The following is a 24728-nucleotide window of genomic DNA, read 5'->3' on the forward strand; positions in this document are numbered from 1 at the left end:
CTTGAGTTGCCATGTTATGATTTGAGCATATTTTTATTATGCTAAAAATATAATTGATTGACAGCCATAATATATATTCAATATTGACTCATATAGTAAATTTGCTGAAAATAAAAGTAATTTTTCTTTTAACATAATGTTGTTGCTTTACTCGGTAAAATAAAATGGCAAGAATCGGAACCAGAAATATTAGTCGGAGTCAAAAATCTAAATCTGAATTGATGAAATCTAAACAATACCTTACCTTAACCTCCTCACACCCAGGTGCAGTCACGCATACATGTAAGCTTCCATACTGATATGTACACACACACACACACCGTGAGCAAATCCAGGCTGGCTGTGTTTACTGTTTAGCCCTGCGTGTTGATGTGATGAGACACCCAGGCTGATAACACAGGCCAGAGGTACTGCCGCTCCGTGTTTGATCTCAGGCAGCCAAGGCCGGCCGAGGCTGGGCGACGGGCACAGACGGCGGAGCGGGGTCAGCGAGGTGTGCTGTGTGCTTGATTACAGACTGGCTGGGGGCCCCGCGACCTCTTAGCGGGTCAGCTCTGAACCCTGACCCTGACACAGCAGGCCCTGACGCAGTGCTCAATGCTTTCTCCAATAACACAGTGGGATGAAAGGAGTAGCTGTGCGAGCTGAGAGGACTGGACCACTTCCCCTTTGGACCTGAAGAATGTAGCAGCAGCGCACAGTGGAGGACGGCTGGTGGTGAAGCTCGGCCAGCCTCTGGACATATGTAGGCCGTGCACAGTAAAAAGGAGCCTTGTCATGCCTCTCTAACCTGTTCAATTACACCAGTCGGGACCTTGCCCTTTCCCACAGCGTAACTGAAGGAAATACCTCGAAACTTTCACTTAGAGGAGGACAAAAAATGCACGAGATGTGCTTTTTTTCTCATCTTCTGTTAAATATTTCAATAACAGCTGTGTTGAAATTGTCATTTCTGAACATCACACACAGAGTTAAAAGACTGCCCCTATCAGCAATAGAAACCCATGGTGCCAGTGGGCAAGCTCAGCAGATTCCTGCAAACTGACAGTCCGCTGCAGAGAAGGTGGCCGTCCCAGCTGGGTGAAGTTTGTAGGTAAACATCCTCGCCATTAGTTTCCCTCAAGGCACCTGGGTCAGCCAAGTGTTAATCTGCCCATTAGTCTTCGGGAGTGACAGCGGGACAGGGCTGCATGTGCGCACACAGAGGAGAAAAGGCTGCCTGTCATGATATTATAACCCCAGGGGGGTTTTCTTTTTGGCCGCAGCGAGGCAACGCTTGCAAGTATCGATCAGTGCGTGATGAAGAAAGTCAGAGAAGAGATAAAGATTGTGTCTGTGCATGTGCATGTTTGTCTGATGATGGCGGCACGTTAGCACTCAGGTTTTTGATGCTTGGAGAATGTAAGTTAATACCGTCTCGCCTGTGAGAGTGAGCCAAGTCTGAGGGGAAAAGAGATCTCTAACTCCCCGTCTCTTTCTCTGAGGAGCTTACTCAGTGCTTCTCACTTTTCTGTCAGTTTCACTGGCTGGCAAGGATAGCAGGGTGGAGTCAGGTGCCACTTGGTGTGAATCATTCTTTATCTCTGTGAGTAAGACAATAGAGGAGTCTGCTCGTTGGATTTGGTAATCTATACAGTGGGTGGAAGAGTGGATCCTCATGAGGAAACTTGTTTTTCAAGTAGATTGTTGTTTCAAATGTAGTAATGCTGGCTCTATGGATGGCAATGTCGGTCAGTTGGTTAGTCCACCACTTTGGTTGAAATATCTCAACAACTATTGGATGGATTGCCATGAAAGTTTTTACATATTTTCATGGTCCTCAGAGGATGAATCCCACTGACTTTGGTGATCCCACTGACTTTTCCTCTAGCACCACCAGCAGATCAAAGTTTTTACTTATCCAGCAAAGTATCTCAACATTACCACATAGATTAGCACTAATTCTGATATTAATAGCTCCCAGATGATGAATCCTCATGACTTTGGTAATCCACTGACTTTTCCTCCAGCGCCATAATGAGGTTGGCGCTTGTGGTTTTGAATAAAATTTCTCAACAGCTATTGGATGGATTGCTATGAGATCTGGTACAGATATAGTGAGGAATGCACCTACCGGACAGAGCGTATGCGTGTGGCTACGGCGAGCACGAAGCCACCGGCAACACTAGCGCTGCTAATGTAGCACAAATACACACTGTTTGTTACTCGCTATCGTTATGCCGGGCAGACACACAGCTGACAACCTGCTAAACTAAACTAAATATGCGGTGGTGGTGGCGGACTTTTACTGGGAAAGTGGCTGCATGTCCGCGACACTACACGCAGCACCGTGGCTGCTACAGTATCTCTCCCGGCTGCACTGCTGGTGCACCGCAGCATGCGAGGCACAAATCTTGTCGGTTAACGGTTAATTATCCGTTAACGACGGTCGGTTATCGGTTAAGTAAATTTTTCAAAATTAGCATCCCTATTATACTGTATACTACGTATATACATTATATACTGGAAATGTAATTCCTGTTTTTGACCGGTTTGTTGCTGCATTTAAAATGTTTACACCTGAACGATAATTCTTTTTTTGCCAAGTTGTTGGTGTACGATTTATTATTTTAATATTAAATAACAATTTATTAAATTGATGTTATGTTATCTGTGTATTTATTTGTTACATTTTGTTTTACAAAGTTAGGAAAGCGATGTTTAAGTCCCGCCTGATGTTGCCTTACACATAAAAAAAAATGATCCCAGTCCCTTCCACACAGTGAGGCATACAGCTTATTAATTAAACGCTGGTATCGGATCACTACTCTGTATCGGCCGATACCCAAAGCCCAGGTATCGCTATCGTTATCGAGACTGAAAAAGTCGCATTGCTGCATCCCTAAATATAGTCATGTCCCTCTGAGGATGAATTGTAACAACTTTGGTGATCCTCTGACTTTTCATTTAGCACCATCATGAGGTCAAAATATAAATTTGACCTATGACTAAATTCAATGTTTAGTGCTAATTAGCAAATGTTAGCATGCAAAAACACTAAACTAAGGATGTCAGCATTGTCATTGTGAGCATGCTAATGTTTGCATTTATCTCAAAGCATCTCAGAGCTGCTAACATGGCTGTAGACTCCTTTCCTTTTAAAAAAATGTCTTTCACAGGAGTATCATGATGTTTGTTTCCTTGCCTGTATATTCTTAGATTTACTGCTTCCTTTTTCTATACTCTACCCTCTCCTTTCCAAATTGGACACATCCAAAATATATACATAGCATGACAAATTCCCCTCCTTTTCCATCAAGGAGATAATTTCATTTTAATGACAGTTTGTCTGAGACAGCCTCCTGACAGCGTTGCCATAAATCATCCAGATCACACGTCTGCCCCTCTCTTCTTCCTCACCTTACCCCCAAGACACTTTCCTCCCCTTCAACAAGGTGACTCATCTCCCACCAATCAAAGAGCAGCACAAATAATCACTCACCTCAGACCTCCCCCGTTTTGATTTGCACGTCTGATAAATGGTGTCTTTTCCCTGCTTTAATTGCAAGCTCTTTTCATCATAATTTGATGTTTGTTTCCTGTCGTTTTCTTGGAGATGGCTGCGAGCTCCAGGGCTATAATTTCTACATCAAGGAAGTTGTTATGAATGACTAGCAGGTGGAATATAGACAGCATGAGCAGGGATTTCACCACTCAACTTACCTGGCAGGTGAATTCAGGAACTGATATTGACAAAATCGTCACACTGAACAGGCGGACGCTCACACATGCAGACACAGAAACACATGCACAGCACAAAAGCGCAAACGGGAGATAATTAGGGTAATTTCTGTTTGAAGTATTGTGCATTGCAATGAAAATAGAACAGATAAAAGATGAGACAATAATAGATCTAAAGAGGACCTTGACTGGATGTTGTTCCAACAAAGAGCATTTTGTTTGACACAATTCATATTGTCTACTAAACTGATATGCTCTCCCAACTTTATAAGAGGGGGGAAAAAAACATCATATAAAACAAAATATGCTAAATATGCATTATGTTCATCAACACCACAATGTGTAGACCATTAATATATTTATTTCCTTCTTATTCAGATTGACTACCGGTTTTTAAAAGGCGGGAGATCGAAATCCAATGGTGATAAATTATGCCGTGTGTATTGATATATTCCTTCCTTATATAACATGCAAGATGTAGTATCTAAAGTGAGAGAATACTGAATTCAGGTCACAGCGCAGCAGGAAATCTTCCTTTTCATGTGAGATCCAGAGGGGTCACTCTTATGAACTCATTAGGAGAGAAATGCTAATGTAGCTCTGTTTTTTTTTCTTCTCTCCGCTCCTTCCTTCTCTCTCTTTTCTCTCCACTTCAACTTTCCTGGTTATTTTAACAACCAGGGCTGCGATACGGCGAGCATAATGCATTTTGATGTCAGGAGAAAGTGTGTTAGGGTGGTTCTGACGGCGTCGTCATTAGAGAGGCTGTCGTTGGTCGCCTTGTCATCAAGTCGCTGAACTACAATTATTTCACAGCAAACAAATCTTTATCACCGATGTATTTATTCTACTGCTGCAAACAATAAGCCTTACATAAATGAAAAAGAAGGTCTATATTGCTCAGTGAAATATGTATATGTAGTGTTGTATCCTGGTGAACAAATGACCTCCTCCTCACTTCTCTGCAGCGGTCTCTCATCATGCAGCAGAGGGTATTAAATAATGAATCTCACCCAAGACTTCCACAAACTTCCCTTTTTGCAAGACCAGAATATGAAAGTCTAGTAAGGTTATTTTGTTTAGCTTATTTTGAAAATTTCCATGCAGGAAACACAATTAAATTGATCCCCTATTTGTATTTTTTTCTCCTTAAGGGGCAAATATGCATCATACAATTATATAACATTTGCAAAAGATGTAGTCAAATATGGGCATTGTTTATGTTTTTTCTTAATTATCTGATGTTTGCATATTGAATATTGTTATTCAACTGAGTTTAATGATTTTTGGGGTGTCGATACCTTCTACCTTATTTACTTCTTATAAAATGTACTGTCTGTTTCTGTTTTTATGACTCAATTTTCCAGCTTTTATTAGTTTCTAATATTTCTTTGGACGGCAGGGAATGCCTGTCTACATCTTGATTGACTCCCGGGTTTTGTTGATATTGGCTTTACTTCCTCATTGTCCCCCACTGCTGTGTGTGGTGTTAAAAAAAAAAAAAATTACAACAGAAAAATATAGCTATTTTTAAAAATATGTATTTTTGGTAGTCTTCTGAACTTAATAAAACGGAAGTGGTAACACTTTCATTTGCCAAAAACTAGGTAGAATGGACAGAAAAGACCATAAAGCATTGTTATTACACCAAAACGGGAGACATTTCATGTTCCATATATTATATGGGATATGCATTAAGAAATATATATTCCATTTCTTTGTTAAAAAGTCATTCACAGACAAAAAAAAAATGCACAGCATGTTATCTTAAATTACGTTTTGGGAAACTAAACTGAAATTGCAGAAATTCAAATAGACTTATTTGGGATTTGGGAGGTACTGCTGCATAAAATGTATTGCTCCAATCATATCATATATCAATACATCCACTGTGCCATTTTCTGAAATCAATTCAATCAATTCAAATCATATATAATCAATTCTCATTGAATAGGAAAAGTATCAAGGTGATAAAACAAATGTGAAGTATGTTTTTGGAGCTGTTAAAGAGGACCTGAGGTCTCAAGGACCCCAAACAGAACATTAGGATTAAGGTTATCCTTAACAAGTCTTACATGTTATATTTTATAATGTATTTCAATGCCAATAAACCAAAGCCAAAAAAACAAACATGAATCATTTAGTCCTGTGATGTATTTAATCTGTGTCATTTTCCAGTTTGGATCTCTTCACCTCTTATACCTCAGGCCCTGCAGGCCTGCACTGTCTCTTTTTAGTATCTTAATAGGCCTATACCAAAAATCGTTTTTCCCCTGATTTCCCCTCTTTTCTCTCAATTTTATGATTAAAACCATATCCAAGGTGAATGCTGCAAAAGACACGGAATAAAAATATATTTCAAGGCAATGAGGTTGTTCCTATAGCTCCTAGGTTTAAGGCTGCTGGTGGTGAATAAAGGTAGCCGATCAGTGCCAGAAAAAAAGTACGGATAATTAAATTAAAGAAGTAATTAACCAACACTTTTCCACAGAGTAGGAACAGCCAGAGTTTGTACCTTGTATCACATTTTTCTTCTTCTAATTTTTTTGGGCTGGAAACAAGAAATATAATGTTAAAGGCTTTTTTTTTTTTTTTAATGAAAGGTTTTGGTTGTTCGGGTCTGCCTGTGTGAAATCAGTCTAATTAGCTCTCTCTCTCTCTGTTACTCTCTCTCTTTGCGCGTAAAGACAGATTTACGCGCGTCGTGTGTTGGTGCCTGTGTCCCGCGTGCGTGCATGCATGCGTGCTCGTCTATATTATGTGAGTGTGGGCGCGTGTGGGAGCGCGCGCTTTCCGCTCTACTCTGGAATGCAGCCAGTCTCTTTAGAATCCAGCCTCTGATTCCAAAACCCAAAAGCCTTTGATCTGTTTCTCTTTTTTTACTGCTGCTGCTGCTGTCTCCTTTACCCGGAAGAGAACCTCTCTCTCTCTCTCTCTCTTTTCTCTCTCTCTCTTTCTCTTTTTTTTCTCCCTCTCTCTCTTTTCTCTCTCTCTCTCTCTCCCTCTCTCTTTCTCTCTCTCTTTTTTTCTCCCTCTCTCTCTCTTTTCTCTCTCTCTCTGTCTCTCTCTCCCTCTCTCTTTCTCTCTCTCTTTTTTTCTCCCTCTCTCTCTTTTCTCTCTCTCTCTGTCTCTCTCCCTCTCTTTCTCTCTCTCTCTTTTCTCTCTCTCTCTGTCTCTCTCCCTCTCTCTCTCTTTTCTCTCTCTCTCTGTCTCTCTCCCTCTCTCTTTCTCTCTCTCTCTCTTTTTTTCTCCCTCTCTCTCTCGTTTCTCTCTCTCTCTGTCTCTCTCTCCCTCTCTCTTTCTCTCTCTCTGTGTGTCTCTCTCTCTCACTCTCTCTCTGTCTTTCTCTCCACTCTCTCTCTCTTTCTTTTTTCTCCCTCTCTCTCCCTCTCTCTCTATCTCTCTCTCCCTCTCTTCCTCGTTCTCTCTCTGCCTCTCTCTCTGTCTCTCTCTCTCTCTGTGTCACTCTCTCTCTCTCTCTCTCTCTCAGCTGGGATGAACGCACACGTGGAAGTGTTGGCCCGGCTCCACACTCGGACCAAATTTAGTCATACAAAGGCGAGTGAGAGCGAGGAGGAGGAGGAGGAGGAGGAGGAGGAGGAGGAGGGAGGGAGGGGTGGAGGAGGCCGAGAGGAGGTGGTGTTGGTGGTGGAGGGAGAGAGAGAACCGGGTGGGGGGAGACTGAGTCGGTCTGGGATGAAAGAGCCGCCGCCAGATCAAAGGAGCCGCGGCTCCGCCCCGCTAACCCCACCTCCTCCTCCTCCTCCTCCTCCACCTCCTCCTTTATAAAGATCTGCCTCCCCATCCACACTACGACTCTCACGCAATCTCTCACTGCTCAGACGCACACAGACACAGAAACACACACCACCACTTCTACTGCTTCTTCTGCTTTATGTTCTTCTTCCCTGTATTTTCTCATGAAACATTTCAGTCTCTTCTTTCCCTCTTTGCTCTCCTCTTTGCTCTGCTCTTTGCTCTCCTCTTTGCTCTCCTCTTTGCTCTGCTCTTTGCTCTGCTCGTCTTTTTGTGCGTATTTTTGTCATTCTTGATTAACTATACGGCAATTTATATTATTCTATGTTTGTGTGCATGTTTTTCAATAACAGTATGGTGTGCCAAACTGTGTATTTTTATTATGGAGTATGTGATAATAATGAATGAAAATAATAAAAGCTTATATATCTGATCAAATGTGTCACTGTTTGCATGTTTTCCAATAACAGCGCAGTTTATACTGTGCCAATCATTAATCCCCAAACTGGGTTTTTGTTTGTGAGTGTGTGTGTGTGTGTGTGTGCTATTAAATAACATCTGATCAAATGTGTCATTGATACCATATTTCCATATATGGATCAGATGGGTGTCTGAGACTTATAGGCCTAAAACCCCCTGGTCTGTTCTCAGTTATTTCGTTGGAGCATCATATCACATTTTGTTGTCTAGTCGCCATTGTGGCAAAACACTTAAATACAACATTATTTTGTTGGATAGCAATAGCATAAATATTTGCACGGAAAGCCCTAGAAAAACCACAAGCATGCCCTTGATATTGCCAAAGCAATTTAAAGAGTTTTAAAAAAAAATAAATAAATAAACAAAAAACAGCCCCCCCCCCCCTTTTCCCAAATATTGCTGAATAAATACAAAAAATAAATAAATAATAAATATATATGACCCTTTTATGAAAATGTAAAGCCAGATATCCACCTGGTTTTTACGCATGGAAAAAGCCCTATACATATTTGTTTCTTCTTCTTTTAAATGTGGAGTTGCTACAGAAAATAACACTATTGCCAATTCTTGCGTTTTCGATTAAATTTCACCTCCTCGGCCAAACAAGCTGAAGCTCGTCTTGTTTTTTTCCCCTCTATTATCATTTTGATTCATCGTGATTGTTTTTAACCCATCACACACACACACACACACACACACACACAAGGCGTGTGTCAGCCTCACATCTTCTTCTTCCTCCTCTTCCTCTGCTGTCTGCCCATTTGTTATGAGCTGTGTATGAAATCTCTCTCTCTCTTCTCTCTCTCTCTCTCTCTCTCAGGAGGAGTGTCAATCGGTGTGCTGTCAATCAGAGCCTCGGCTTCTCTTTCATCTCTCCTTCCTCCCAATGACTGAAGAGAGAGAAAGAGGAGGAGGAGGAGGAGGAGGAAGAGGAGGAGGGTGCACAGCTACATTACCAACACACACATACACACACTGCTTACATTACACTGTGGAAGCAGTGCAGGGAGCAGTGGGAAGTCGCTTTTTCTCTCCCATCTCTCTACCTTCTTCTTTTTTTCTGATTGTTTTATGACTTTTTTTTGCTTTCATCCCTCCTGCAGGTTGAGGATGTATTTTGACGCATGAGAAGCAGCGTCTCCAGCAGTCTACTAAAAACTACTGTGTGTTTTATTCCAGTTGCAAATCCATCCATCAGTTATCACCTACCAGACTGGTGTTTTGCTTTTCTTTTTTTTCCACTTTTCAAGGACAAGACAGCTTCTTCTCCACTGGACCACTGAGGAAATATTATTATAAATGCACTTTTTAAGTCATTTTTTTGATACTGGACCATATCCGTCGTCGGTTGTTGACTGAAAAACTAGTGATGAGATTTTAAACTCGTGGTTTCCTCTTCCTTTTTTTTATTTTTTTTCCTCCTCATGACATTGAGGCGTGCTCTCAGTCTGAGACTTTCAATCTCAAGTTTTTAATGTGTGAGTTTCAGTAGTTTTAAACAGTCAAAGTGGTGAGAAAAGGACGACAGCAGCAGCTTCACGCCTCCTGTTGCTCCAGTAGAAACGCACCGGACACCGGCAGCGTGTTCGCACTCTCCGGTTAAAGAGAGGAGGACTTTTACGCACCACGGTTTCACCGTTTCTGGGGGATTTTAGTGGGACTTTTCCCCCTCTGTAGTCTCGGAACAGTTCTGGCGTGTGTGTGTTGTCTTCAGTTGTCTTGGCAGAACAGTAAAAACACATTAAACATGCCACAGTTATCAGGCGGTGGTGGTGGAGGAGGAGGAGATCCGGAGCTCTGCGCCACCGACGAGATGATCCCGTTCAAAGACGAGGGAGACCCGCACCACAAGGAGCAGATCTTCGCCGAGCTCAGCCACTCGGAGGAGGAGGGAGACCTGGCAGACATCAAGTCATCTCTGGTCAACGAGTCAGAGAGCAGCCCCAACAGCAACAGCCACGATGTGAGTAATGCTGTGTGTGTGTGTGTGTGTGTGTTGACTGATGTGGTGGATGATGATGATGATGATGATGATGAGGAAGATGGGTATCATCAACTCTGAACTCCGTCAGAGAGAAAGAGGAAACAGCCTGCATCAAAACAAAGTTGTTTTTATAGTTTTAACTATTTAAAGACCTGATTTTCATTTAGCTTTTGGCACATTTTATTCATGACTCTGGGTTTTACCTGGATGATTTGATAAGATTAAAAAGATGGGGTGTGCTTTAAAAGAGCAAATAGGCCTACAATTAATTCCCTCCTGTGAAGATCATGCTGAGTTTTATAATATATGTTTATTATAAATATTTACCTCAGATTAAAAAACAGCAAACAGCCACGATGTGAGTTAGTAATGCAGTGTGTGTTTGTGTGTGTGTGTGTGTGTGTGTTGACTGATGTGGTGGATGATGATGATGATGAGGAGGAAAATGGGTATCAAACTCTGAACTCCATCAGAGACAGAGAGGAAACAACCTGCATCCAAGCATGTAAACAATTAACTATTTAAAGACCTGATTTTCATTTAGCTTTTGGCACATTTTTATTCATTTACTCTGGTTTTTACCTGAATTATTATTATTATTATTATTTAATTTAATTTAAAAGGGACCATGTACAGTTTAAAACATAAATGTCACCATTTGATGCACCGTATACCAGATTATAGCTTTAAACTAATTCACATCTGTAGTCCCTTGGCAGGTCAAAACAAAGGAACATACTACAGAGTCATACAAGAAAGAACATACAAAACGCACAATAGCACATCACAAAGTATGCTTGTCAAGTAAAAGCGAGTCATGACAAGCATACTTGAATGATTTGATAGATTAAAAAGATGGGGTGTGCTTTAAAAGAGCAAATAGGCCTAAAATTAATTTCTTCCTGTGAATACCCTGATGAGTTTTATAATGTATGTTTATCATAATTATTTACTTCAGATTAAAAAAACAACAACAAGCTGAGTTCAAGTGAACTTATAGCGTCCACAGCACTTTCATTTTTATTTTGAAAATTGAATAGCTTCAGTGATGCCACCGCTGTCTGCAGACTCAGATGTACCAGCTTCACCTCCAGAAGCCTCCTCTCTACATGTTACATCACCAAATAATCGTATTTTTGGAAACATGATAGGCCTAAATGCACACTTGGAACGTCTGTGGCGCTTGTGGTGCATTAATGTGTAGTGAAAATTTGGAAACAGAAAAATAGAAAAAGATATTTTAAGGTGTAAGAATCGGGGCCTTGTGTGTGCTTCCTGTGCCAAGCAGGCTAATAGCTGTGTTTGCAGGGATACACTATATAACCTTCAGCATCTGTAAACAGCAGCACATGAATCTGTTTAAGCACACATTTGGTTTAAAATCTATTGGCAAACATTATGATTCATTTATTTGAAAGGTCACAATCCAAGCAAAAGGACAATATCTAATTATTTTGTTATTTTGTTAGGCTGTTTATCTATCTCTAATGTCGTATTTCATTAGTGTCGTGTTCGTTGAATGGTGCCCACAGATTATATTTGCATGCTTTGAGGTTGAGAAAAATACTAAACACATGTACAGCTGCGTTTGTTTTTGTCCGTCCTCACTGATCGGATTAAAAAGATGCAAATCAAAAGAAATGTATTGTGTCTGTAAAATGCATAAAGAATCTCAATGGAAGAATTATTAATGATGAATTTTTAATGTTTCTAAAAATATTCCTCTCTTGCTTTATATTCTCGCATTTTATTAGCACACATAAAGATACAGAGTAGTCATGAAACATCACAGTTTAAATTTACATTTTTTTCTGCGTCCGTCTACCCGTGCAGCGTCCTCAGGATGCAGGCTGCAGCTTCCCCATCACAAAGTTAGTCGTCTGTTTTTGTCATTAACCGCAGTGTTAATGAAATTTTGGGCACATCCTGAACAGGGCTGTACACACCCGCCACCAAATGTCCTAGAGACGCACGAGACAGAGGCTGAATGTTAATTAGGAATCCAGCGAAGTTCCCTCGCTCAGCTGGAAGCCATCCTGAGGGGTCTGAACTCCAACAAGAGGTCCTCTTCTCAATTCGGATTCGGAAAGAGAAAGGAAATGGCTGGGCGAAAAGCTGTTGTTTTTTTTTACAGCAAAAAACTGTCTCCACCATTTTCCCTTTTCATGGGCTGATTTTATTTCACTTTGCACAGAAGCTTTTAATTTGTAACACAAATACACATAAACTGAGAGATGAAATTTGAGAGTGGGCCTATGGTATTGAAAACAAGTTAATTTGTAAGCTCCTTAAGGACATGAAGCTTAATTAAGTGGTTCTTTTGAAGCTTTGATGCAGGCTGCTCCATCACCTCTCTATAGATGCTAGTGTGTGTGTGTGTGTGTGTGTGAGTGTGTGTGTGTGTGCAAGCTTGTTCTGCTTTGGTGACGAGCAAAAGGGACGCCGTTTGTCCCAGCAGTGTTTGTGGGTGTCTGACCGTATCAGCATGTTTGTGTGTGTGTGTGTAACTGCATTTGAAGGCCCTCCTAATTGATTCACCATCATTTCAATTTTGTATTCTTCTTTTTTACAGGCAGCTAGACAGTCCCAAATACCGCAAGATTCATATCATGAAAAACACAGAGACCATTTGGAGGATGGTAAGTGACACCGCCTTAAGCAAGAGCCCGTTAAAATCAGCATGCTTTATAGGACAGCCAGCAGGCCCATTTAGCTGCAATAAAGCCCCAGATTTTCAGAATACTTCGCTTCATGCAGCTTGAGAAGTTGGAAGTTTTAAGGTGAGAAAAAGTGCCACCTCGTTTTCCCCCACGCAGAAGTGATCAGTCACACTCTGGCACTGCTGGTCCTCTTCTTATCAGAGCCTCTGTTTCATCTGCTCTCAGACAGATAATCTCTGATCCAGGTCTAGTTAGGACATGCTACGCCTTCATGGCCACAGCTACCTGTTACCTACCTCATAGATGAGGGTGCCTGCACCACCGATGAATGTGCACATTTCATGTTATTTAAGCCTACGATGGAATATGATTCAGAATCACATTTCTATATCTCTTGTGTTTTTTTTATTATGCATTACCCCAGTAAACTATTTCCCCACATACATCAGCTCTGCGGCCGCACTGTTGCGTGCAACATGTTGCTGCCGCTCGGGGCTCTTTGCTCTCTGGGTATTGTAGTGTGACCCCGCAGCCGCAGGTCACCATCAGGGCTTTGAGGAGGAGTGTGTCTCCTCTTTGTTCCCCTTTCACTCCTCAATAGCATCCCCTCAAACCAAACACTGGCTTTCTTCACAACAAGATCCATGTTGCCATCAGCCTATATACCACAAACACTCCCAACCCCCCGGCCTTATTACGCTGCAGCGCGCAGTTGAGTGGCGAGTGGCGCTGCATTGAGGCCTCTTGTATGAAGCTCCCCCACTCAGGTCAAAGGCGTGGAGGAACAGTTGGGGCGTCTCCTGTTTTGACACAGTCTGTATGTTCTTCTAATTGGTGCTAATTGGCACAGAGGGGCTCCATTGTTCCTCTGTATAATACGACCCTCCTTTCCAAGACGGGAAGAAAAGGGCACAAACAAAAGGCCGAGGCGCAACGGGGCACGGGTTAAAGCGATCGACAGTGATATCATTACAGCATCTAAACAGGCGGGCCAACTTTGTGTTCAGCTTTATTGCTATTACTTGCCTGATTTATTGACTTGAAGCACATTTAAAAATTGTCATTTGTAAGATTTGTTTGTGTGTTTAAAACTCCAGTGTTGTGAGAAATCTAAAGAGTTTTGATGTATATGAATTTAAAAATGAGCCTTTTGCAAACACGCAGTAAATTGTCATTTTTTAACCTTTTTTTTTAACCAGCAAAACTCCAAGACCTGTACAGTAAAGGCCATCCGTACCAGGGCTACCCAGGCTACATCATGATGAGCAACATGAACGACTCCTACATGAGCAATGGCTCCCTCTCGCCGCCCATGCCCAGAACGGTCAGTACCAACTCTTTATTTTTTACATGTCAGTTTATCACTTTAACTCCTATATCATAATGTGAAAATGCTGTTGGTGTAACAATAAGCTCGTACCTGAGAACACGTTTGTTTTCATAACCACGTTTTGCTGGTGGCAGACAAAACAAAAAAGAGCAACATCTCAGCATCTCACTGAGGCAAGGATGTTTAGTTAGAAAATATATTGTTGGCAATTTTAATAAAGGGTGAGGAAAAAAATCAAGAATCAATGTTTTTTTCTTTAGTCTAATGATAAGATTTATATATTGTTTTTTTTTTAGAAATTGGTAAAGTGTTGCTGAAAGTGCTGGTCGGAAACAACCTGTTTGCTTTGTTCATTAACGTGCGCTTGTGGGAATAGAAAGCAAAAACAAACATGGAGGATGATGATAGACCTGCAGAGATTTAACTTCATGTTGCACCTGCTCTGGTTAAACTGCAGTTCAGATGCTGTTTGGGATATCACGTGTAATGTAACCTACAGTAGAACACGCAGCAACCTGTTGCTTTACCTGTCAGCAGACTCTGCCACGCTGTCGCATTTTTAATACATCTTACTTACTTACTTGTTTTCCATATTGATGGAGTCAAAAAAAAATTAAATCAAATTCCGTTAAAGAATCACAGTACTTAAAAATGATTGCAATACTTAATCAAATCAGCACCTTAAGAAATTATATGGTAATGCAAAATGTGCACCTATTTCTGCTCTAAATCTGATTTAGATTTTGTTTGCTACTTATGAAGTAGAAATCGCACAAAGATTTACTGTTTTTGAGCTTCTTTAATGTGAGCATTTGATTATATGTCACTATTTCCAGTCACTTTGTGGTTTTGGACTGTTGGTTTGATAAGATAAGATATTTTGAGTTAACCGTAAAAGGTTATTACATGTTCTTGTTGTTAATTTTTGAAAATGTTAGAGACCAAACAATCAATAAATAAAGAAGAATCAGATTAGACTGCTAACAATATAGTCCTTAGTTGCAGCCCTACATAATTTCATTTTCATTTTATGATAGAAATAGCGAGTTTATAGCTTACTTAATCTCTTTGGGTCTAAATGCATGCAGTGTAATATATTATCAAATAAACATTTTAATATTAATAAATCAGCTGCTTTGAATTCACAATCATACCAACACATTTAGTTTGGAATATCAAGGTTGAATGAGAAAATCTCTGACCTGAAATTAGGGCTGTAACTAACCATTATTTTCATTGTCGATTAATCCGTTGATTATTTTCTTAAACGTCTCGTTTTGTCCATAACTCAAAGATATTCAGTTTACTGTCATAGAGGAGTAAAGAAACCAGAAAATATTCTCATTTAAGAAGCTGGAATCAGAGAATTTTTACTTTTTTCTTTTTTAAATTACTCAATTCGATTATCAAAATAGTTGGCAATTAATTTAATAAGATGAATCGTTGCAGCTCTACCTGAAATTATGAATTGGGTATTAAAAGTAATGAAATAATTGATTAATTAAAGGCAGCATTTGAGGGAAGATCACATTTCTTGACTTACAAACTTAAACCTCATAATATGATATAAATAACCCCCCCAGAAAATATTCCCCTCCAATGATTGTAATGTTTGTGTTGTTGTGTAGCGTCTTTGCACACTATTTACCCAAACGTACCAGCGTTGTTGACACCCGTCCCCTTGACAACCGTATATGATGTGACCCTAGGAAACTAAATGCCTTCCATACTTTCCAGGAGATTAAGAGATGAGATATACAGTATTTCTCATCTTGTTAGAATCTTAAGTGATGCATGTCTACATGACCCAAGTAAGCCCTCTAATTACCCCAGCATGACAGAGGAGGCCTGAAGGCAGCATCACGTCTCCGAGGCTGCCCTGCAGAGGAGTTCATAGTACAGTCCAGGGGTGGCGTGTGTTGTTGCAGATAGCGTCCCTGTAATGGTATTAATTTCAGGCCAGCTGCAGGTCTCTCACTGGCGGCTTCCTGTGTCTGTCCCGTTTGCAAATTTCTCCTCTCAAGACAGACATAAAGCGCAGGGCACACCAGCAGCTGTCCACTCTAATCCTGTTTCGACCAAGTCTCTGTATCACACTCGGGAGAGACAACCAGCCTCAGTCTGGCCGTGGTTTGGTGCCTCCATACAGGAAACACTCACACAAGCTCTGGGTTGTTTTTGTTTTTTTGCGGTGCATAAATGTTAGTTTCATCAGGGTAAAGTTGTGAAATGTGAGCTAAGAGTCGGCTTTCAGAGGCAGATGTGATTGTTGGGGGCAGATGCCACATGCTGTGTGTAAAGGAACTTCATTCACACGCAACTCTATCACGGGATGGTGTTAAAATTGCATTGCTTCCCCTCTGCCAAAGTTGCAGAGGGTGAAAGTATGCGACATTGTAGAGAAAACGTGATTACCTCATGATTTCAGTTTCCAAGTAGAGTGGCTTATGAGATGTGGGGTATGATGCTTTTCAAATTCTCTGTTTATGGCTTGTTTTCTTGTCAATTTTATCAGTTATTCCATCGTACGCGCTCGTAGAGGGTCTGTATGGAGACCAGCTGACTGTATGAGAGGAAATTACCCCTCACTGCAGATGAATTAGGCCAGGCAGTTAGACAGCGTACTCACTGCCAAAACTTTTAAAGCCCCGCTTTCATTTCATTTACCATGGCTGCTTTTTTTTTTTTCACCCAATTTTCCCCCTCATCCTGTCTTCAATAAAACGGTAGTCATTTTATATACGTTTCTCTCACTTATCCAATAAAACGAGCCGAGGCTTGGTGGAAGGATCACGGAACATGAGTCTTCTGGCTTTCTCACTGATGTCAGCTCGCTGCCTCTGCTGCCGGCCACCGCAGCCACAGTATCTGCAGGCCTGGGATCAGTTTTCACTGAGATCAAAGGCACATTCTCCCTTTCATTCTCTTCCATCCCCAGCCCCACCGCCGCCCCCGATCCCAGTAGTTTAGATTGATTTCCATTGACCATGACATTCCTGCACATGCCGTCCAGTCATGATGGAGCTGTTGGGAGTAGCTGATTGTCAGCAGATTTTAAGGCTTCTAGCTCGATAGGTCGCCTCCACCACAAGAGCTGAGACTTTGGTGTTGAGATGCCTCGTGGTGTTCAGTTGCATAGACATGTTGACCACTTCAAAGAGCCAGTGGTGTGTTATGAATACCCCCGTGTTTACGTAAACCTATAGCCGATAGAGGATGTGGAGTCTGCGGGGTATCCTGAGCAAAAAGTGTAGTGGGTTTGGAGTTTATCATCAATAAAAATGAATAAATAAATGAATAAATAAATAAATGAATCCTTCTCTTAAAGGAGCAAAAAGGGCATTGTGTTGATTGTACATGACGCATGGGACTGGTGCCTAAAGAAGTTTTATGTAATTGTCTTGTCTACATTTATATGCACACTAAAAATGTGATATTTAGTGAAATTGGGTTAAAGCAGTAAATCGGCTGGTATATTTCAAGTGTGTTAGTGATATAAACGCCTAAGCTTGTGTGATGTGTTTTTTTTGGTCCAAGCATTTGGACTGATGCGACAGGACAGTATTTCTGATTGTGCTACTATGTATATGTTTTACTGATGGCCTGCTGTTTGGATGTAGAAATACGCTACACTTATTTATTTCAGTTATAGTTGGACTTGATATTTAATCATTTTATCCCTCTGCGGACTCCGGCAACATTGACAAATGATCTTTTCTGTCATCTCACTTAGGGCTGTGTATTCGCAAAAATCTGGCGATACGATACGCATCATAGTATAGGGGTTACGATTCTATATATTGCGATAGCAAGGCGATATTTCTTTTTTTATGCATTCAGTCCCTGTAACATCCAACATCATTGCACTAATTTGAGAGGGCACATACACATCTCTTTGCAAAGGAAATAAAATATTGACTCAGTTAATATTTGCATGTAAACTATTCATTAAAAATCAATAACAATGTTTTTGAGAATCGATACAGTATCGCAAAATATATCGCGATACACAATATTTTCAACATTTCTAATAATTTTCTTACACCCCTTATCTCACTTCACTGCCACAACAGTAATGTTTTCCTGTGCCCGATCTCTGACGTGAACATGTTTGAAGCCAGTTAAAAACCTAGTTAAACATATAAATCTAGCTGTTTCTTACATCATGATTAAAGAAACTGATTTACTTATTATGTTACTGCAAAAAAGCTGTAGGCAGTAATCTGGTTATTGAAGTAGACAGAATTACACTGATTGTCTTGTCTGTCGTTTTGATCAGGGATGGTGTTTCTCTCTCACGGCATTTTCCGATGCATCAGATAATGTGAAGAGACTTGTCCACATGTAATGATTCATACTTCTGTTGTCATAACTTCTGGTGTAAATATAGGAAAGAGATTTTGAAGATAGGGAAGGATTGTTCTCTCTCTGGCCTCTGTGTCTTTGTGATTGTTTATATTGACAACATGCTTTTACGATTTTGGTCAGAATCATCCTAATACCACATAATGGTGTTGATGATGATGGTTGCCAAGTATAAATCTTCAAAGCATTTAGGAAGTCGTCACTCCAGGTTTGATGTGTGGAAGAAGAGAAGGTTTTGTCTTATCTTTCAAAAAAGTGGTCCCTAAACTCAAGGGAGGATTTGAAAATGACAGCGTCTAAATAAAGATCAACATGCTCGTGATGGACAGTACGTATTTTTAAATGACCTGAAATCTATTCTCAGATTCTGTTGTCACATTTACTCTTCGTTAAAATGACAAAAAAACTACTGATCGTGCTCCTCTATGGGGGAAAAGAAGCCCTACAACCTCTGAGCTCTTGACATCTTATTGAAACCCTTTGAATAAACTCATAAACGCATGGTTGACAAGATAAAGACTGCGTGCTTTTAGCGCTGAAATATTGCAGATACAGTACGAGGTGTTTCACCTGACTGTGAAGATGTGCTGGTGATCTCCAACTGTGTTGCAACAGTCTCATGGTCTTGAGCAACAGCTTGAGGAGAGGAACGGATGGAATCGCTGATTTTTTTTTTTTTAAGCCGAGTTTTGCTGCTTGTGGTGGGGGGAGTTAAGAGAGCTCCCTCTCCTTTGCCGTGCACTCTTTCCTTTTTCCCTTTGGACCCTCAATTGCAGCTCCTCATGGCGAGAAAGAGGGGGTGTGGAGGGGGTGCAGCGCTGTACTTTCCTTTGATGTAGTGGGAACGTGACGGATCTGCTAGCCAGTGTCTCGCAGCGTGGAATCACTAACCCAGGCTTACCTAACGGGATTTGGTAGGACCGCTCTGGTGTCCCTCAGTGCCATGTGTGTCCTGAGCTCATGCCCCCAGCACTACCGTGGAAGATCCCTGTTAAAGAGAACACTACATTTACCAGCAGCCTTCCATGTCCACACATAATGTTCTAGATGGCAGCTTATGGCACCATGTGTAGTTTTTTTTCGCACTATAGGGTGGACATGCTGTGTGAAGTTTACCAGAGCTGAATGCAGCATTTTGTCTTTAAGTAGATCGACTCCTTATGATCATCCCGCTGTCAGCTCATTTTCTATAAGTAGTCTTTGTACAGTACTGTCTGTATGTAAATACATTAAGAAAATATAGTAACTGTCAAAAGACAGCAGTATAATTGCCTCATTTAATGCTGTATATACCAAATCGGTACATATCAAAGAGTCACGCTGACATTGATGTCATCTGCTTTGCAGCTCTATCAAACGGTGAAATGTGTGTGTGTGTGTGTGCACATGAAGGACAGCAGCAGGGACCTCACACAGAAGAAACACTCTGCGTCTCAGACTCTTTGTAGTGCCGCCGGTGCTGGGTCGTGGTGTTTTATAAACAGCACCATTAACGCCAAGGTCTCTTCTCGTCCTCCGCCGTATGGTGATGCTGGTCGACACATTTGCTCCACATGCACGGCGCTAATGACGCCATGTGGTTGCAATCGCCTTATCAGTGTGTTTCATCTTGTTAAATGGAGCTCAGCAGAGTGATTGTCCACCAGGACCGAGAGATTGTATTGTTGTGTCAGATGAGAACCAGAAATGAGACAATCAAGGTTTAAGTTTCTGGCGGATTAATTCTACTTGATAGAGTGAGGGCATGTTGATTGATTTGAATATAAAAAGATACATTTCTATATGTTTATACTCTTTAACGGATGATAAAACCATAAAATAGTTTTTATTGTGCTCCTGAAGTATTGTCTGTGTTATTCTAACACTTAAAACTGGGGGTGGGAATCACCCCCACAATATGATATTATCACGATACTTAAGTCACAATACGATCTTATTGCGATTTTAAACATTTTGCAAAATGCTGAGTATTGCCATAAGATATATTTTGCGATTTATTACCTTTTTTCAACTGCAAATTATGTAGTTTGTTAACATCTGTTTCATCTGAAAAGATAGTTTTCACAGAGGAGAGGTCAAGGGACCCCTTTGAAAATCGCCATGCCAGTTTTTCCTCGCCAAAATTTAGTGTAAATTTGGAGCGTTATTTAGCGTTCTTCCCAACAAGCTAACTTGATTGGTACCAATGAATTCCTTAGGTTTTTTAGTTTATGTGATACCAGTATCTTCACTGTACCTTTAACACTGAGCCCGCTACAACCTCTGAAAGACAGAATAGCAGCCGGGTACACTATACAATATTGCCATACAAAATATCGCTTCTTTTTAAAAACTGACATGCCAATTTTAAGGTAGTGTAATTACATCAAAATAAAAAAACGAGCAAGCAGCAGATATAATCAGAAACATCTGACTTAAAAATAAAAATGAGTGACGAAGATGAAAGACGGATATAGACGTCGTTAAAATCACTAAGTGCTGAAAATGTGTGTTTCTATATGTGTGTGAGAAAAGCAATCGGGAGCGTCATGGTCGTGAGCATGACGTGCAGGCGCACACTTAACCCCGGTTGATGTTTATTTTGGGCATGTGTTACTGCTCAAAGCGAAGCACTCATAGATGATGACACTTTTCTTCGCTCCCCATCCTCCCACTGAATTGGATGAAGCTTAACCAATCAAGCAGTGCTGCCTGGAGCCAGCCAGTCAGGCTTCCACGGGCAGACCGCCGCTCGAGCCTCACAACACCTGCTCAGAGGGCTTCACTCTTCACCAGCAGCCTGCTGCCACTGATCTCCAGGGGTCAGCGGTGGGGCCTCACCAAGGTTGTGCCGTATGCCCAATTGTGTTTGAATGGCCTGGGTATGCACTTCCTGTAAGGGGTGGATCAGAAATTGAGACTAGAGGGCGGTGTGTGCATGTGTGGAGTGTTTTTGTCAATTTGTGACAAGTGACGCAACTGTTGGTGTGTTGAGATAGCGCGTGAAGTGGTTGCCTCTTGGCAAAAGTGTTTTGTTGGCTTCAAAACTAGTTTTATAGTCGTTATTATCTTAAAAAAAACAAGTTTAATATGCCCCTATACAGCGCATGTTTCATTGACTGATTGGGTCAGTCTTTACGTCGTGATTGAAGCCCCTCAAAGCTCATCACAGTACCTCACTGTTCCCTGATTTAGTCATAAATGAGTAAAAACATGAATAGCTTGATTGACTTCTTCCTGACAGCTTGCAGGTCTATATAGAGGCGAGCAGTGTTCCAGCTAGTAAACTGCAGGCTGGGGGAACAATAGGACCACAGGAGTGAAACATGGGTGCAAATCCTGCCGGCTGCGTCCAGACTTCAGAGACGCCCAAACAGCCCTCACTTTGTCCAGCTAAGAAATAGAGCTATGATCAATAGCTGCTCTGTTTTGTATGAAGTTGGTCAGTCTCTGGCGCGCTCTTTTCCCTCCCTCCTTGTCTTTGCTGTTTCATATTTTTCAGAAGCTCATTATTTCTTTCTGCTGTGGGTGTGAGTGCTAAAGAGGCTCACATGCAATGTGCATCTGACAGCGCTGAAATATTAATGGTCCCCAGTGTAGGAGGTTGGTATAGGGCCTGCATAGTTACAGTACAAAGGGTGCCTTCTCGCCACCAGGCTTTATTAGCAGAGCTGTTAAGTGAATGGACGGATGTAGCTTTCTTCATGACTCCTTTTTTGTGTTTTTAAACATCAGACCATTTTCTCTTCGTCTAACCATTTGCAACACTGAACGGGTATTCGATGGAGAGTCACACACACACACACACATTGCGAAGTGTAAGAGCTACATCACACTGTTGAGCTTTCTGTGGGAGGACAAAGAGGAGGGCTTTGCTATCAGTTCATTTTGTGTGGTCTGGGCCATAAAAAACACGCTGTTCTTTGACTGTGAAAAAAGCCTGTCTTTAATTTTTGGGAAACCCATAAAAGTTTGTCGCTCCTTTCATATCGGCTGCAGAATTGAAAACAAATGCTACATTCTCCCCTCCTCTCCTTTGAACTGGCCAATTATGGAGTTGTGAAAATAGAAATCAGTCTGTAGATCTCTTCACCCCCTCTCTTTTCTTTCCTTCCTTCTCTCCCCCCCTTCTCTCTCTCTCTCTCTCTCTCAGTCACTTTCTTTTTTTTTCTCCTCCCCCCTTGTTTTTGAAGAAACCGAGGGGGATCACTGATGTCAAAGTCAAAACCAAGAGCATTAAGAAAACTGGCGAAATGCAATACAGCTGCAATCCGACATGACGCTAGAAAATAGGGCTGAGGAGCAGAAAGCCTCTCTCCCGTATTCCCAGGGCGCGCAACTGCTCCCGGCCTTGGCTTTGATCTCTTCAAAGCCTCCTGCCTCCTACTAGATGGAGAGTCTTGGCTGCCGCTCGTGAGCACTGGAGAGAGGCAGGGAGGGAGGTGGGGGGTGTTTTGTGGGGGGGAGCCGACGTCTTTTCCTTTCCAGGGCTGAAATCAATCACGGTGCCGAGGCAATTATGTGTAATTCAACCCCAGCCAGATTAGTGACTCTTGTTACCTGAGCGACCGGAGCTCTGTAATCTGTGAGACACACCGGCCTCACCAGCAAAAGGAGTAGCCAGGAACAGGCGAGGGCACTTGAGGGAAAGGAGGGGATTGAGGGGAGAGGTGCTGAAAAGCAGGCTGCCATGCTGCTGTCCAGCAGAGCAGAAAATCAGAGTACAATGGGGTGATTACACTTGCAGATGTAGCCATATTTATGACGAGATGGATAGAAAGAACAGAAAGATGGACGAGTGCTGATTGCCACGGAGCTCACTAGTTAGTGTGCTAACTAGCCCGGGTCTCTTTTGTGTTTAAACATGTGCGTAATGTCACCTCCACTGCGCTCCCAGTCCTCCCCCAACCATCCGCCGCCCTGTCCCCCCCTCCAGTGCCATATCTCTATCCCTCATGCCCTCCACAGTCGGCTCCGAAATGCAAGCTTGGCCAAGGCTCCTGCCCCAGGCGCCCAATTTACTATGGCTGGAGAAAAACTCAGTGGCCCCAAGTCACAGAGGAAAACAGCAGAGCTGAATGCTGCTCTTTGCCTGCTGCTGCAGTTCGTCTGATCTGTGCAACTGTTTCAGTGTCTTAACACACAGCAGTGTAACAATTTACACCCTTCTGCTTTTTTTATGTGGCTTACTGAGGAGATTTATCCCAATTATGTTTGCTCCCAGTTTAGGCAAATCTAGAACGTGGTAGGAGTTTGATGCTCATGACTAATACCACCTAGCGTACGTTATGAGATTATTTATTTGTATGGCGCCTTTTTTTAAGCCTGTGATATTTTCATGTGGGGTTTAAACAATTAATTGGAGGTTGGGTAGAGGGCAGAGGGAAAAGTGCAGCTTCACATTATTGGTATTTAATTAGAAATATATTATTGTCTTGTCTTTTATTCTTCCCTTGCGCTCGGTCTGTAAGAGCTGATGTCACAGGGATGAGAACAAGGCTTTGTTTTTTTCCCCTCAGCAGTCACTTGATGCAGGATGATGAAACCCACAAAGATATCTAGCAAGAATGTGTTTGTTCATCTGATGAGCTCGCCTTGTGCTCCATGTTTCTTTTGATCATCGGACTGCTCGGCTGGTGATTGACGGCACTTATTTTCCTCGTGGGATGTACACATTGAATAAATTAGATATACCATCCTGTAATAGAACATAGATGATCAGGACCTTGATGTCTGCGATAGTTTTAACAAGGCAGGCTGACAGGGAAGTGGAGCTGACTCTAAAAATATAAAGGTCACGCTGAATGGATTATGTGGCATCAATGGAGCCACCGTCCAGCTCAGCAGGAGCCCTTAAATCCACTAGCAGCCATAACCCCTCGGCTCAGGGGCCAGGTGACGCTTTTCATGTCCTCCAATGGAGAGACATCACAGAGGCATCCTCCACTTTGAGCTGCCCGTCATCAAACAATGCATCAGAACATCAAATCAATCCACCCCCACTGTATCTATCGTTTGATATGAAAGATGGGGGAAATGGAAGTGCCCACCACCACCGCAACCCCCACACCACAAATCTACATTTTTGTTTCTCCCATTGCAAACACTGACACGCCTTCCATACTAAAGCAATGACATAGTGAAAAGGTTGTGCTTGACTTTTATTTGAGAGGTTCAACAGTGGTTACCTGACCTGGGATCACACATCCACCTTATGAAAGGGTGCAAACAGGTTATTATAGTTTCTGGAAATACAACTCTAGGATTACAATAGCCTACCCAACTATGGTAGGTATTGGTACTTAAAGATGTATTCCTTAAATTCTACTGCCTGTGATTGCAAAGATGTGCGTGAGCATGATTTTACACAACTAGAACAGAACATTAACTTGTCATAAGGGGACGCAGTAAAGGAACGATCATCCACATGTTGATCGTAGAAACCTTTAGTAAA

At 41.7% G+C, this 24728-nt stretch overlaps 1 protein-coding gene across 7 annotated transcripts in view; it reads left to right on the top strand.

Annotated features, from left to right (window-relative positions):
• Positions 1 to 24728, top strand: part of lef1 (lymphoid enhancer-binding factor 1) — a 107627-nt gene that overhangs the window by 51798 nt on the left and 31101 nt on the right. For all 7 annotated transcript variants that reach the window (XM_037763998.1, XM_037764000.1, XM_037763997.1 and 4 more), the window contains exons 2-4: positions 8777 to 9919; positions 12513 to 12579; positions 13800 to 13924. In XM_037763998.1, the coding sequence (XP_037619926.1) occupies positions 9704 to 9919; positions 12513 to 12579; positions 13800 to 13924 (408 nt within the window). In that variant the 5' untranslated portion in view covers positions 8777 to 9703. The remainder of the gene's footprint in view (positions 1 to 8776; positions 9920 to 12512; positions 12580 to 13799; positions 13925 to 24728) is intronic.

The sequence above is a fragment of the Sebastes umbrosus genome, chromosome 3 (genome assembly GCF_015220745.1).
Source record: "Sebastes umbrosus isolate fSebUmb1 chromosome 3, fSebUmb1.pri, whole genome shotgun sequence".
Taxonomy (NCBI): Eukaryota; Metazoa; Chordata; class Actinopteri; order Perciformes; family Sebastidae; genus Sebastes; species Sebastes umbrosus.